General features: G+C 47.2%; 1 protein-coding gene across 2 annotated transcripts in view; it reads left to right on the plus strand.

Moving 5' to 3' along the window:
* Positions 1-10,275, plus strand: part of SH2D4B (SH2 domain containing 4B) — a 73,232-nt gene extending 62,957 nt beyond the window's left edge. Inside the window, exons 8-9 of one of the 2 annotated variants that reach the window (XM_070431969.1) lie at positions 5,344-5,564; positions 9,792-10,275. In XM_070431969.1, coding sequence (XP_070288070.1) covers positions 5,344-5,564; positions 9,792-9,884 — 314 coding nt within the window. In that variant the 3' untranslated portion in view covers positions 9,885-10,275. The remainder of the gene's footprint in view (positions 1-5,343; positions 5,565-9,791) is intronic. The other variant, XM_070431970.1, reaches the window with a different exon arrangement.
* Positions 10,276-16,653: the final 6,378 nt, after the last annotated feature.

Here is a 16,653-nt window from a genome sequence, read left to right on the forward strand (position 1 = left end):
TTTCACAATGATTTTTAGAGAGAGTGAAAGGGAGAGGGAGAGACAGAGAGAAACACTGCTGTCGATTGGATGCCTCCCACACACCCCCAACCAGGGCAGGGAGCCTGCAACCGAAGTACGTGCCCTAAACATGAATTGAACCCGGGACCCTTGAGTCCTCAGGCCGATGCTCTATCCCCTGAGCCAAACTGGCTAGGGCTCACTTGTGTTTCTTGGCCTCACTGAGCACTTGCTATGAGGTCCATGCTCCGGGCACCTCTGGTGTTCTAGTTCTAATTGTTGCACAGTATTCCATAGGCCGCTGCCACCTAATTTTGCCCAATCCACTCCCTGAGTCACAGATGCTCAGATTGCCTCCAACTCATCACCACCACAACTTACTCTAAGTATCAGTTAAGTTCCTTGCACTGGATCCCTATGGGCCTACATAAGGACTTCTTTATAAGCGATCACAGGATAATGTTGTTGGGCCAGAGGATAGGCATGCACTTCATTTGACTAGTGCTGCCAATGGCTCTCCAGAAGGCTGAGCCAGGCTCTGGTCCCAGCAGCCACACAGGAGGGATGCTCTCCCTTCATGTTCAAACCCCTCACTAGAACATGGCAGGAATCCTGGGTCCCCTCCGTGCTCACAGGAAGCTGGATCTGGCAGTCGCCATCTTCAGACGGTTCTCTCTCCATACACACCACTTCTGCCGGGCTGTGGCTTTGTTACGCAGACACAGCACCTGCTAGTTCTCCACAAAAACTGGGGCACAGGACTCCTCTACCGTCTCAGTCTCTGTGGGTGCAGAAGGTAGTCAGGGCACTCCTTCCAGTCCTTCTTGCCCTCTGCCCAGCCCAGCCCAGCCCAGAAGAGCGCTTTCTCTCCTGGCGGGGACTTCTCACAGGATCTACCCCCCACCCCTCTGAGGTAGGTCTACAAAACCCCGCCCTCAAACCTCCACTCCTCTGAAAATACAGGGAGTTTCTAGAATGCAAAAATCACATTTCAGTTCTTTGTCTATCCTAGCTCTCAGCGAATCTCAAATCCGGCTACGTCTTAGAAGTGCATGAGAAGATTTTAAACATTGCTGGTTCTTGGCGTGCCCCAGAAGAATTAAACCGGACTCTCTCAGGGTGGGCTGGTGCTGAGGACCAGGCTCCAGAGACTCGGCCAACTTGGACAGTTAAAGCTCATTAGTGACCATTTATTTCCACATGATAACCTCTCCGTTCGCCAAAGCACATTGACCGATTTGGAATGACTGTCAGAGCAGGGATATGTGGGGAGCTGCAGAGCAACACTATTAAAATATTTTAAATGTTAAACATTGACTATATACAGTGTTTGCATCTGCATGTGAAGGGAATAAAGAAAGTGTAGGAAGTGGAAAATCAGCTCTCCTTGGACGCCTCTGTGTGCTCCTCACATTGTAGCCCTCTTCCTTCCACCACATATGATCCTTATCCTGATTTTTTTGTCCATGATTTCATTGCTTTATTTACTGTTACTATGTTAATCTCCAAAAACCGTAGAGTTGAGCTTTGTGGGCTTTTCTATTTAATACATGGAATCACAGTGTATTTATATTTCAGTTACTTATTTTCAGTCATTAGCTTGTTTCGTGCATCATTGAAAACAATTTTCTCATTGTAGTTTTTCGTCTCTGTTGTTTGGAGGTTATATCACACTCAAACCTGTCTTTTCATGGTTTACATAGATAATTTAACATGCGTACTTAACATATTCTAAATTTAATATATATCTTTACCCTCTTCCTAACCCAACCGAACTTTTTAAACTCCAATCCTTTTTCTCCTGATAAGATGGTTCTAGTTTTTTAAACTCTCAAATTATCCATTACAATCATTTTGTAAGTCAATATGTATATTTTTTAAAAGTTGACCTATAGTATCTATGCTTATCATTCCTTCTAGCATCTCAGTTTTTCTATCCAGGATCATATTTCTTCTACCTGAAGTACATCCTGGAATTCCCTTAGTCGTCAACTCTCAATTTTTTTTTCTGAATATGTGTTTATTTTGCCCTTCTCCTTGAAAGATAGTTTAATTAAGCAGTTATTTTTTTCTTGGCACACTGAGAATATTATTCTATTGTCTTCTGGCTTCAATTGTTGCAACCAAGAAGTCAACCTTTAGTCTAATTGTTTCTTCTTTGTAGTAATCTGCTTTTTCTCTCTGGTTGGCAAAATGAGACATTGAGTAGTAGCTTTGTGCAGTTTCATGGTGATGTGTCTTCAATTAATTCTCCACCACTCACTCTCTAAATATTGCCTCCTCTCCATTCTCCTCTCCTCTCTGGGATTCAGAGTATACATGTGTCAGAACTTTCATTCTATCCTCCATGTCTCTTAATCTCCTGAGACTTAGATTAAACTTCTCTTATGTTACATTTGTATAAATGGCCCATGGATGTGTCATTCTTTTTTTTTAATATGTTTTATTGATTTTTTACAGAGAGGAAGGGAGAGAGATAGAGAGTTAGAAACATCGATGAGAGAGAAACATCGATCAGCTGCCTCCTGCACATCTCCCACTGGGAATGTGCCCACAACCAAGGTACATGCTCTTGACCGGAATCGAACCTGGGACCTTTCAGTCTGCAGGCCGACGCTCTATCCACTGAGCCAAACCGGTTTCAGTGATATGTCATTCTTAATCTTCACTGTGACTCTTCACTCATCGATTGTATCCCTTCTTCTCACCTTTCACCTCATCACCACTCCTTACTGCTCACAGCGTCTACCTGGTCTTCCAGGCCCCCTTCCCACCCCCCTTTGTTGCCTCTGCAAAGCCTGTCCTGACTTCTGTTGGCCTTGTTAATTCCTTCTTGTGTTTTTCATAGCGCTTACTGTCTCCTGCATGCGATAACATGGTGTAGAGCAGAGAGCACTGGGCTTGGAGTTCCAGGAACTGAGTTCAAATTCTGGCTCCACCTTTCATAGCTCTGTGATCTTGGCTTAGTCACTTCTCTTGTTGAGTCTCACTGTTCTCAGTTATGAACTGATGACGGTAGGGTCATCAGGACGACTAATGGGATGAGGGCCACAGAGTTCCCAGGTGGTGCCCAGTGCTGGCTCTGGCATAAAGCGTCTCCCGTGACCCTTACTATGTCCTTTTGCCACTGTCTCTAAGTGAAGCCATTTCTGGCAGCCCAGTGGCCCAGGAGCTGGATTTCAAGGCCACAACTGCGGGAATGTAGCTGTGAAGTAATCCTCAGAGGAGGAAGCCCTCCCTCACTGGCTTGAGATCCTGGCTCATACGCCTCCAATTCATGCCCATTGAATCCATTTTCCACCCTTGGACATTCTCATATTCTTCCATCCGGGAAGCATCCGTCTCTCCCCATTGCCCTCAGCATGATGCCTGTACTTCTGTTAATGGTAAGGAGAGTGCTTTGGGGCCTGACCCCTGCCTATCTCCATGCACTTTGCCGTTGCCCAGCTGCTGCTTCAGTGCTCCATCCAGCTGCACGGAGCCCTGTGCTGATCCCTTTTGCAAGCTGCCCTCCGTGCCATGCCTGTCTGTTTTAACCTTTCTGTCCTCAGCCTGTCTGTCACTTCCATCCCTGGGCTCCAGAGCAGGCTGGGACACCTTCCCTAGATACAATCACTGCGGCTAAGGCCTTACCCCATGCGGCCTTGATCACCATGGTTACAGCAAGGCCCCCCCCCCCCCCCCCCCGCCCTTTTTAAAAATTTACACCAACCTTTCTGTCTGGAGCCAGAGGTTTTGGGAGGCAGGGACTGGTTCTCATCTAGTGCTGATGTCCAGGTGCCCAGCCTGGGGCCTGGCTCCTAGATTGTGCCTAATAAATACTTATTAAAGGGAGGGAAGAGAAATTGAACCATGACCTTCTAGTTCATGGGGCAGCGCTCAACCCCTGAGCCATGCCAGCTGGGCTGTGCTGTGATTTTAGTCCATGCACTTGTTCTCTGCTCCAAACCAGTCCCTCTGCATCCCCAGCACTGGGGGTATAATGTCATGGTTTCAGTGTCCATTTGGGTCTCCGGAAAGCAGAAGTGCATGAGATTTATTGGAGGAAATGCCTGGGAAGACAAAGAGGACACAAGGCAGGAGAGGGTGGCAGAGACTTCAGATGGGGTGCAGGTCTGACTCCTAGGAAGGGAGCGATGGAAAGAAGGACCCTTGGGAGGGAGAGCCTGGTACTGGGGAAAATCCCAGTCAGGCTGGTGGGAAGCCCGGAGCAAAGATTGATCACTAGGGGAGACCCCGTTGGGTAGGAATGGCAGCTCTGTACCCGTGTCTCAGTCACGGAACCCCTGTGCTCTGAGTCAGGGTTCTCGGTCTGGTATCCCCTGCGTGGAAGCAGCTGGGGGCAGCATGCCTCAGCACGGGCCCTGAAGATGCAGCAGCTGGAGGCTGCCAGCTCCCCACGCTGCTCCCGGCAGCAGGGTCTGTCTTGAAGGGAGGCCTGGGCCGCATGCTCCCACGGCCACAGGCTCTGTCCTTGAGCTGTCCACAGCCTGTTTACTAATATTCTGTAGAGTTTGGGCAGGATGTTCCGAAAGCCCCAACATGGGCTCTCCCTGCAGCCTCCTGGGATAGAACCATTTCCTGGACGGTTAACAGGCTGTACCCTGAATCAAGGGACCCTGCCGAGGGGCGGGCGAGACCGGGGGTGGGTGGGGGTGAGGGGGGTAAGAGGGGGAGGCTAGTTGGGAGGAGGGACTGAAATACAGAACTGTGAGCTTTGCCATTTGGGCCCAGAGAGGCAGCCCTTTCTAATTCAACCACTCAGAGGGATTTATTTTTCTTACTTCTTGTTACAGTGGGTAAAGCCAAATTGTGGAGGATTGCAGAATTGGAGAAAGTTTGTTCTTTGAGCTGAAGGGAAGCTTAATTATGTTCCATCTATTAAGAAATTGTTAGCCTACTGTCCATAGGTAGACAGAGGAAGTCTTTTTACTTCTTAAGAAGAAATACTGTTTCCAGGTGCTCATTATAATGGGGGGGGGGGGGGGGCGGGCGCGCAGTAAAGGTGGGGGAAATCATGAGGCATCCAGTCTCATCATCAAAGGCTCTCTACAGGGCAGTGCTGCTGACTTGCATTTGTAATCAATGGATGCTACAATTCTGGGTCATTACTAATTCTCTGTAATGGATCCAGATGAGTGTGGCTTAATTTAGAGGAAAGTGTGCTAAGCCCAGGCCTGTGGGAACTCTGCCCAGGCTGACAGCTGGCTGCTCTGGACCAAGATGGCAGCTCAGTGGCTCGAGGCAAGAGCTGGACAGCCCCGGTGGCCCCTCCCTGCCTTTGACACTGGCTGAGGGGCAGGAAGAACCTGCTGACTTTTCCTCTTTTCTTTTTTAAACCAGGAATCATTAGCCGAGAGGATGCGGAAGATTTGCTCGAGAACATGACGGAGGGAGCGTTTCTGGTCCGGGTTAGTGAGAAAATCTGGGGCTACACCCTCTCCTACCGCCTGCAGAAGGGGTTCAAGCACTTCCTCGTGGATGCCTCCGGGGACTTCTACAGCTTCCTGGGAGTGGACCCCAGTCGCCATGCCACGCTCACCGATCTCATTGATTTCCACAAGGTAGTGCTCTCAGTGGAGCCGATCAGGGGATAAAGCTGGTAGAAACTTGAGCTGCAGGGAGATCCAGGCTGTAGGCATTCTATGAGCTGGGGATGGAGAGTGAGCAGACGAGGACACAGGGATATGGAGTAGAAGAGCCCAGAAGTTGTCCAGACCAGGCAATGCAGGTCTTCTCTTTGGCTTACCCTCTGACCCATGTGGGCTCCCCAGGAAGGTCCCTAGCCCTCCTCTCACCTTGAGTACCTGAGTGCTCCTTACTGTCAACACACAGGGGCTGGTTGGCCAGCCTTCTGTCCAAGACCAGTTCTCATCCCCGACTCATCTCCAGGATGTCCCTCTTGGGGACATTCTAGAAAGGCCTCTTGTAGTTTTGTAGAGTTAGCTGAAGCCTAACAAGCAACCCCATGGTTAGAGAAGCGTTCCTTGTAGAGTTGCCATATCTCTTGTTCCAACTACAGCTTTACCAGGGAGTACGTGTGTGACCTTGGGCAGCTTCCTTAGTCTCTCTGAGCTTTAGTTTCCTGCCCGGGCCAATGGATGTGATAATACTTAGCCCAGATCCTCTGAGCATTAAATGAGGGATGTACTTGTATGTACCGGGACTCTAACTACAAAGTGATAGGGAGTCTCGTTCCCCAGAGCTCTTTCTGCTGAGGACCTCACATTGAGAAAGATGTTGCCTTCTAAATAAGATATGTAGAAAGAAGCAATTTCTGTGTTATTGTGGCTACTGGCATCAACAGTAACTGAAAGGAAGACAAAGGTGGAACTCGGTGACTTGGAAGGGCAGGACCCAGGGATTCTGAGACAGTGCTGTGGTACTGTAGAGGGGTCTACCCTCTACCTGAGCTTTGCAGGTGTAGAAAGTCCTGCAGAACTACTTGACTGCCTCACTGGGCTTTTCTATAATAGGGACTCTTGGATTTGTGTTGCTTTTTCTTTATGGATGCCCCCAAGCTCTAGGGACAACTCTTAACCTGATCTTATCTGTAAAGCACATAGAAAACCACTCCTTTCCCAATACCTAGACACTTGGAGGAGAGTACTGCCTGGGAAACTAGGCTAACCTGGATCAAGGCAGAGTTCTACTTGTGTTGGGAAGAGCCTTCTAATAACCGTAGGAAAGAGAGAGGGAGGGGATGTGAGAATGTTGGCACCTTCTCTGTGTCAAGCGCTGTGCCTGTTGCTCTAAGTACATGTTCTCATTTAATCTTCACCATAGCTCTGTGTGGGAGGCATATCAGTCCCATTTCACAGATCTGGAAAGGGAGCTTGAGAAGCTTGTCTAAGTTTTCATGGCTGATACAGCTGGGTCTAGGAGTTAAGCCTCAGGCCGTGTATCTCTCAAGCTTGTGCTTTTCCCACTAAACCACATTGCTTGCTTTTCCTGTCCAAGATAAGCTGCTTTGAGCAGCGATGAGCTCTGTGTCCTGGAAAGTAATCATGCAGAGGGTAAATGCTCATCTCTCAGAGATGCTGTGGACAGGATTCTGAATAGCAAAGCTAACGCAGGTGTCTTTGAAGGTGTTTATTCTCTCCCAAATCTAAGGTTTGAGACTGACAAATTTAGTTTCTAACACTGAAGAGAGAGCTCATCTAGGCCCATGTGGAGATCTGGTGGCCAGTTTTACAAGTTAAAATTTTAATTATACAATTAATTTATGATTACATTCTAAGAAATGTCAAATATAATACCAAGTGTAAATGTTCATTTCAAATCCGAGTTTCCATCCTCCACCATGTACCTATCCAAGTATTTCCTGGGCATTAATACAGAAATGTATGTATAAAAAGACATACACAGTTTATTTTTTATTTTTTATAAACTGGACTAGAGGCCCAGTGCATGAAATTCATGGACTGGGTGGCGGGGAGGTTTGTCCCTCAGCCCAGCCTGCACCCTCTCCAATCTAGGATCCCTTGGGGGATGTCCAACTGCCGGTTTAGGCCAGATCCTTGCCCTCCCTTCCTGGACTGGTCACCCCTAACTACCCTCCCCTGCCAGCCTGGTCACCCCCAACTGCCCTTCCCTGCTGTCCTGGTTGCCCCTAACTGCCCCCCGCCCCCCCGCTGGCCTGATCACTCACAACTGCCCTCACCTGCCAGCCATCTTGTGGCTGTGGGCACCGCCATCTTTGAGGGTGTGACAGTCAATTAGCATATTCCCTCCTTATTGGCTGTAGGCACTGCCATCTTTGAAGACAGGGCAGTCAATTAGCATATTCTCTCCTTATTGGCGGTGGGTGCCGTCACCTTTGCGATGGTGTGAGGGTCAATTAGCATATTCCCTCTTTATTAGATAGGATAATCCTTGTCTAATAGCTCAGTGATTCGATTTTAAACATGCTTAATATATTATAGAATATATTTTGTAAAATCATGGACCCTGGAATCAGGCTGCCAAGTTTTAAATCCCAACTCTATGACTGTATGTGACTTTGGGCAACTACTCACACACTTGTGCCTTAGTCTCCCTCTGAGTAAGATGGAAATGTCTCATGAGATGTGAAAGATATGGCATATGTGCTACCGATCCTGTGCCTAGTGCCCAGTGCACTCACCTCTTAGGGTCACTGCGAGGTCCCAGTGAGACATCACTGTGAAGTACTGGATCGATATACCTGCCATTTGTGAGTTATCGGGACACTGGCTGTCACTGAGCACTGAGGTATCTCCATGCCAATCCACGTGCACATCCTTGTAAAAACCCATGGTATTCCATGGCATGGATGTATATTACAATTCAGTTTTCCCTCCTCCCCCCCCCCCCTTTTTTCAGATCATGAACATTTTCTTTTTTTAAACAAAATTAAATTCTTTATTGTTGAAAGGATTACTCCCTCCTCCTTTGGATGAGCACTGGTGGAGCTTCCAGGTTTTGATGGTCACACACAGCACCGCAGAGACTGGCTCGTATATATCAGTTTGGGCACATGTGTGGTGATTTCTCTAGGATGGACCCTCGCATTGGAATTGCTGGGAAGAAGACTATGCACATTTTAATTTGAAAATATCTGCCAGATTGCCTTCCAAAAATGTAGCGCCAACTCATGCTCCTGCCAAAACTACACGAGGCTGTGTCCTCACACGGCTGCCAGCACTGGGACTGTCAGTCATTTACATCTTCCCCATCAGATGGGCAGACACTGGATCTCACTGCTGTTTAACTTGCATTTCTCTGATTACCTCTGACGCTGAGGCTCTTTTCATATGTTTAATGGCCTCTTGGATTTCTACTGTGAATTGTCTGTTCAGATCCTTTGTCCATTTTTCTTCTTAGGTGTCTCTTTCTTATTGATGTGCTGGTTCTACCAGCGACTAAATTGCTCTGTAGTTATGTCCATTCTGCTCTTCAGTTCTTCTGTTGAGATTTTCCTTGTGATTTAAATGTGGATCCTTGTCATGTCCAGGCATTCTCTAATTGGTTCTTTTTGAATAATAGCCCATTCTTGTTTCATGGATGCTTTATCTTCTGAGTCCACCCAGGAGATTAATAAACATCTCTTAAAGGTTCTTTCTGTTTGTTTTATACACTTGATCTTTTCCTGAATAGCAATTAGGAGCCCATCCTTCTCATCCCAAGCATTTTGATCTTTATACTCTTAAAGTTCTGTTGTTGAGGTTGCCATTTTTCTTTCATGGTTATGATTTTCCTTAAATAGTTACAAATTTTGAGCAAGGAGGTGATTTTTTTGACTTTGAGTTTCTTATTTATCCATCAGCAGATACAGTTCCTGTTTCCCAAATCCATTCTCTTTATGCTGTCAGGGTTGGAGTTGATAGTGAGCAGTTCATCTTTTGGAGGTGGGAGTGTTTGAAATTTGTGGGTCTCTTTGCCCCGCTAAGGAACTGTGTGCCTCTCCTTACTCTCTACCTTACCTGAGACAAAGACCTCTGTGTTTTGGGGGTCCCCAACCTGTCCACTGACACTTGCCCCACAGTAACGCCTCTGAAAACCTCATCCTGTATATCTTTTGGTTTTTAAGTACGCCTCAACATTTTTGATTTGTTGATTGCCTTTCTTATTTTCCCATACTTTTATGCATTTATTTATTTTTTAAAAGCAGATTCTCCCCCCCACCCCCCCCCCCGCCGTGATTTCTTGAAATTTGAATGAGGAGGAGGCAGGTACATATTCTTAGTTTTTCTATCTTGAATTAGTTTCTCTCCGGTGGATGCTTATTTCCCTTTGTTGATTATAAGTGAATATTTCTATTTTTTTTTAAGGAAGAAATCATCACTGTTTCGGGAGGAGAGCTGCTGCAGGAGCCCTGTGGCCAGAGGGACAGCCCGCCAGACTACCATCTGCTGTTTGAATGACGTTTCCCCCTTAGCCACTGGACTCCTTTAGGTATCCTTTTTTTTGAACCCAAGAACTTCTCAGCTCAAATCCCTATGGCCTTCTGGAAGATTCACCACCATCCAGAGGATTAAGTAGATTAGAATGTCTCAAGAGATAAGGAAGATATGGCCTATTGTGCTGCTGGCCCCTGTCCCATTGCCCAGGGCAGAAATGGCTACTAGTTGATGCAGATCTTTCATGAAGAGTTTGGATAGGTTGTCAGAAGATGAAGCCCATTTGTTGTGGCTGCTCTAAACTCAGCTCCCATAGCCCATGGATCATGTTTTTATAATCCAAAATAATGCCAGTGCCGAACTCTGAATTCAACATATGGTGTCCATTCAATAAATGTTTGTTGAATGAATGTACTTTTTCTGAAAGTTTTCAGCACTAATCCCTGATTTCCAGTAAGTGATTTCCTACTTGTCACTGTTTATAAAGTCATGGAGATGATAGAGGAAGCACTGTAAAGGATTTATGTGGGAAACATAGATGCTGCATCTTTAATGATGTTCATCATCACCTCAGTGACATTATCAGTGGAATTGCTAAGGTTTCTGAGCCCCAGCTTCTAGAGCAGGTGACTGACACTCCCCCCCTTCCTTACTCACCTCTTCTTCTGCCTTCCCTCCTCTGTCTGAAACCACATCTTGGCCCTTGTTTTGCAATATAGAGGCAATGGTGTTATATGTTCTTATAGCTGTCCTCCAAACCTGGGGTGAAGTATAATTTAAGAACTGTCTGTAGACATCTGGAAAGTTCTTTGTTCTCTAGGATTTGGCCCTTTCCTGCAGGTTACTCAAATGATTACCTTGCCTTCACAGTCCTTTTATTTATGATTCTATTGTCCACTTATTTTAAATATGTTCTTCCCATTAAGAAGAAGACTCTCCCAGTAACATCTCAACTGCTCTGAGGGATGGGGTCTGTGTGTGCACATTCACGTTTCACACTTGAGAACATATACACAGACATGGCATTGTGTTTGGTAAGAGTAAGATGAATGGACTCTGTGGGTGTCAATGACCTGGTTTACCTTACTTGACAGGTGTCAAACATCCCTCATGCTCTACTTCACCTCTTGCCTCATCTGTTCTTCACATCCTTGACCTCTTGTTTCACCCCGGGCTCCACCGCTGCAGCCAATGTTGCACGGGCTCTGCTCTCCCCACTGTGTCTGTCAGCTGCATGTGAGCATACGCCAGCAGCACCTTGCCCTGTGCGGTGCTCTGGGCCTCTTGTCTGCTGTTGCTGCAGAGGCAGGAGACACCATGCAACCAAGAAGGGCTGGGAAGTGAACTCTCCATGCGGTGAACCTTTATCAATGGGAGACAGTGGCTGATAAGTCAAATTTCTCTCTTTCTCCTCCTGGAGGGACTTTTCTAACAGTCCTGCATGATCAGCAACTAGTCCTAGAGAAGCCAAGCGGTGGTCAGATCAGCGCCCCGCCCTCCTGTCTGTTCTTCCTCCTTCGCTGCCTCACTCCCCTTTCTCTTTCTCCTGCTCCCCTGGGATTGCACTCCTGCACCAAGTAGCAGCAGGTAAGCACTTACCGTAGGCTCTGCCTGTTGGGGGAGCCGGGGAAGGGCCCATCACCCAAATGTGTTTAATAACACCACTTGCACTCTGCCTCTACAGCTTCCCTCCACGGCTTCCTAAGCTCTAAAGTGCTTTAAAACCATAGCTGATATTATTAAAATTACCTCTTTTCTATGGGACTCAGAGGAACCGAATTTTAGCTTTGGTTATACTACCTACCCACCGCCTGAACGCTCGGCAGAACTGAGAGGAGAAAGCTCTGTGTGGCCATCGCTAAGGTTTTTGGCAGATCAGTTCAATGTCCAAGTGAGAGGTATTGCTAATTGCAACACTACAATAGCGACAATTATTTCGTGCTCAGCAGTGAGGTGGCCAGGGGATAGGATGTGCTGAGTTTCCAGGTGTTAGAAGGGAGTTTTTTTTTTTTTTTTTTAATATATTTTATTGATTTTTTACAGAGAGGAAGGGAGAGAGACAGAGAGTTAGAAACATCGATGAGAGAGAAACATCGATCAGCTGCCTCATGCACACCCCCCACCGGGGATGTGCCCGCAACCCAGGTACATGCCCTTGACCGGAATCGAACCTGGGACCTTTCAGTCCGCAGGCCAACGCTCTATCCACTGAGCCAAACCGGTTTCGGCTAGAAGGGAGTTTTAATTCCAAGAAAGAGCAGCAGCTTGGAAAGCAGACCAAGCTGGGTTGAGAACCCATGGCTCTGTCACCCTAATTAATATGTGAGAGACAGTAGCCAAGCTGTCCGTGCCTAACACCTTGGTTTCATTTTACTTGGGGTCTGCACTTACTGCATTCTCATATATTTTAGGTTTTACCTGTCCCCTAAAATAAATTTCTTGTACGTTGTCCTGCAAAAAGAATTACATTCTGGAAAACTGCAATTTCATCTTGAGAATTTTAGTATGATAATAAATGTCAGGAGTCTCAAATAAAGAAATTGCCTCTTTTCCCCGGAGCCCTACAGATATAATAAAAAACAGCCACTACAAGCTCAGGCAGGGAACACTTACTATCTGTAACCAGAAGAGAAGTGGTAAAGAACACTAACAAGTCAATGGAAGATACATTTCAAGGGACGAACGAGGAGCTTTGGGTACAGACTCAGGGAGGTCCCTGTGTGGCGAAGTGGGGAGCTGTGCCCTGGGGAGTGGGGTGTCTCAGAAGCATGGGCTGAAAGGGGCCACTGAGAGTGAGCCGTTGGAAGGGAGATTGGACACGAAGACTTGGCGCCCGGGGACTGTGTCCCCCTTTTTACCATTCATTACCCTCAGTACTAAATTTGGGGACAGAAAGACCTTTGTTCTGTGACCTCGATTTTCTGGGCCACAGTTTCTTCTGTGAAATGGGGTGAACAGTGCCTGTCCCAGAGGGTGGCTGTGAAAGTAACATAGTGTGAGCTTTTGTAATAGTAACCACAGATATTATTTCAGCTCTTGTGTGTGTGTGTGTGTGTGTGTGTGTGTGTGTGTGTGTGTAAGTCTCACAACCATGCCAAGGGAGACAATGCTGTCATCTCCATCTTGCACACGGGGAAACTGAGGCACAGAGAAGCTCAGAACTTCCCCGGGGCCGCTTTTCTGGGAAGTTGTATTTTATCAGTCTGTGTAGACCATAAGCCAGTCTTCAAACTGAGATGTGCAGATCAACACAAGATGATGTTCTTAAGATGCAGGTTCTCCTTCTGCTGACGAGGGTGGGGCTTGAGCTCTGTGTGTCTAACAAGCCCTGGGCGCTGCTGCTGGACTGTCCCCACGGCCTGGACTGCAGGGCTTGCGGACGACAGCGTGGGCCACCCTCGGCCTCTGCCTGCGTTTCCCAGAGTGAGCGTGGTTCTCACATTTGCAAATGACTGGAAGAAATTAAAAAGAAGAATAACATTTTATGACCTGTGAAAATAAAATTATATTACTTTCAAGTTCCACTGTTCACAAATAAATAAAGTTTTATTGGAATACAGCCATGCTCATCTGTTTACATCGGGTCTTTGGCTATGACCTGCAAAGTCTAAAATATTTATGATGTGGCTTTTTACAGAAAAGGTTTGCTGACTCCAGCTTCAAATGATGGCGCATAAATTAGGAATTGTCCTGCTTTCTTTCTCTGCTTTTTAAAAGTCTAGTTGTAGGAAAGATTCCAACACCATTATTTCCACTTTAGAGACACCCAAGTAAACGTGTTCCGTGTTCCAGCAGTGCTCTCATTTTAAATTTAAATTTCATCTCATTTCTACTGACCAAAAAGGGGGCGTGTTTCTTAGTGAAAGGATTTTAACCAAGTGCAAGCGGGTCCTGTTGCAGGTGTAGATACTTTGTATGGGGATAGACTCCTTTGCTACCTGGAATCTATCATACTTTCCGACACTTACCTGTGTGTACCTGTTGCCCTTCAGTCTGTGAGGGCCTGGAGGTCGACAATGCATGTCTACCTTGGGTTTCATGGTGCCGGCACAGTGAATGTTGAATGCCATTTGTTATAGATCCAGGACAAGTGGACTGTGCAGATTTCAAAGCTCTGCTTTAACCTTCAGAGGAGCCCTGCTGGGAAAAGCCCTGGCGGAACCCACTCCTTTCAGTTGTCAAGGGGAATAAACAAACAACCGAACAAATAGACAAACAATGAGGCCAAACAAGTCAAAGACAACTCTGCCAACAGCCAGCCTGAGATGGGGCGCTGAGGCTTGAAGCAGCAGCCACATCTTGACAAAGGTCCCCTGACTAGCGAGACAGACGCAGTGGTCCCCTTCTCCGCAGTTTCGCTTTCCGCGGTCTCAGTTATCCGCGGCCACGTGTGGTAAAACTGAAAGTCTAACATGGAAAATTTCAGAAGAAAACAATTCATACGTTTTAAATTGTGAGCTGTTTGGAGTAGCATGATAAGATCTCGCCTGCCGGGACGTGGCTCATGCCTGTGCCCAGCGTTCCTCGCTGCACATGCCCCTGCTTACAGTGATGTGTAGCCGTCTGGCTGTCAGATCCACTGCCGTGTGGTGTTGCAGGGCCTGCGTTCAAGTAAACTCTACTTTACTTATAATGCACATTCCCATAACCTTTTATCACGGTATATTGTTATAATTGTTCTATTTTATTATTACGTATTGTTCATCTCTTACTGTACCTAATTTACAAATTAAACTCTGTCATAGGTATGTACGCATAGGGAAAAACATAGTATATATAAAGTTTGGTACTATCTGTGGCTTCAGGCATGCACTGGGGGTCTGGAGACGCATCCCTCGAGGATAATGGGGTTACTGTAAACTGCCCTAGGCCATAGCCTGCAAGGGAAACCGCCCACCCTCAGCTCCTTCAACCAGCTATGCAGACCCATCCATTCTAATAGGACTTCAGATGAACGGATTTAGTAGTAACTTTATGAAATTTGCTTATTGTGGAAAAATAGACATAAAATCTACCACTTTAACATTTTTTAAGTGTTTAGTTCAGTGGCATTAAGCACATTCATATTGTGCAACCGTCACCGCCATCCGTCCACACAACTCCTCCTCTTGCTACACTGAATCCTGGGAACGAAACGATCACTCCCCATTCTTTCTCCCCCAGCTCCTGGCAGCCAGCATTCTGTGTTTGTCTGTACTAATTGGATGGCTCTAGGTACCTCAAATAAGTGGAGTCATACAGTATTTGTCTTTTTGTCACTAGCTTATTTCACTTAGCATAATGTCTTCAAGATTCATTCATGCTGTAGCATGTATCAGAATGCTTTTATTTTTTAGGCTGAATAATATTCCACTGTATGTGTTACCATGGTAACTATTTAGCTAATATTAATAATAGAAAGAGGAGCAAAGGGAAGGCCAGACATCATGAGCATGGTCATCTGGGCAGCTGCCCCAGGAAGCTGCAGCTCTACTCTCCCCAGGGAACCATACGTACATTCCTTGCAGACCCCTGGGGGAGGGGTCCAGCAAAGGGGAGATGGACGCATGCGCAGTGAAGTCAGGGTGCCCTGGGGAAGGTGCTTGCCTGTCAGTCTAACCTGGGCACAAAGAGCATCGTCTAGAAGGGCAGAGCCACGGCAAGCGTGCAAATCCTGAAGGCTTCATTGGTTATGCGCCTAGTTAACATCCCCTAGACAAAGGAATCCTTCCTCTCTCTCTCTCTCTCTCTCTCTCTCTCTCTCTCTCTCTCTCTCTTGTTCCTCTTGCTTTGCTCCTGCTTCCTTGCACTTGCCTGTGCTCCCTCCATAGCCAGGAGGTGCTAGAATCAGGAAACCTCACACGCAATGGACTACAGCTGGGAGCACAGCGAGGCCAGCCAGACGCCCGTCTAGACTGTGCTTCACTGTGGAACGGAGGCTCGGGCGTGGCTTTCATCCGAGCTCTGATGGAGATGAAATGGGGCTTTTTCCCATGGTGGGGTGGGGGAGATGGGACCTTGGAAACTCAGGGGCTTATTCCACAGAAATAAAACTTTCTATGACACCTCACCCTCCGTGGGGCCTCTGGCAATTCCTTTTCCAGTAGCACCCTGAGGAGCCCACTTCCACCTGCAGCCAGGGGGGACACGGAAGACACCCCACTGACAGAGAACAGATGTATACAGCACATTTCATGTATCCGTTCTTCTGTCCATGGGCATTTGGGCTGCTTGTACCTTTGGCTGTTGTGACTAATGCTGCTGTGCACATGGGTGTGTGTCTGTAGGACTCGTGTGTATGACTCATGTGTGTCTTATGACTCACACGTCTGTATAACTTGCGTGTGTCTGTAGGATCTGCGTGTGTGAAAGACTCGTGTATGACTCGCGTATCTGTAGGACTCATGCGTGTCTCTAGGACTCCTGCATCTGTAAGTCTCCCTGGTGCTCCAGCAGCTCCCGACATCACAGATTCTGACCGGTCTCTGCCAAGGCCGTTCTGTGGTCAACTCCAGCTCCCCAGTCTCAATAAGCCACCTTCCCTGGCTCCCGCCCTCTGAGACACCTCAGTTCCTCTGGCACGTGCTCTCCTGTGCTGCAACAAGCAAATGAGCCTGACTTTGCTCACATGTGTGTTCCGGGTGGGCGTCAGCTGGTGGGCTTAAAGCGTCAGGTCCATGGCAGCCGCTGAATGAGAGCTGACTGTCTTCTCTCCATTGGCCACGCTAAGAGCAGCTCCGCGAGTCCCTGAAGTGGGCAGTACTTTTGCCCATTTGTATCCTCATCTCAGAGGATGAGCTCCTGGGTCTGCTGG

Source organism: Myotis yumanensis, unplaced genomic scaffold (assembly GCF_028538775.1).
Source record: "Myotis yumanensis isolate MYYU_CA2020_CCGP unplaced genomic scaffold, mMyoYum1.0.hap1 SCAF_13, whole genome shotgun sequence".
In the NCBI taxonomy this organism is placed as follows: Eukaryota; Metazoa; Chordata; class Mammalia; order Chiroptera; family Vespertilionidae; genus Myotis; species Myotis yumanensis.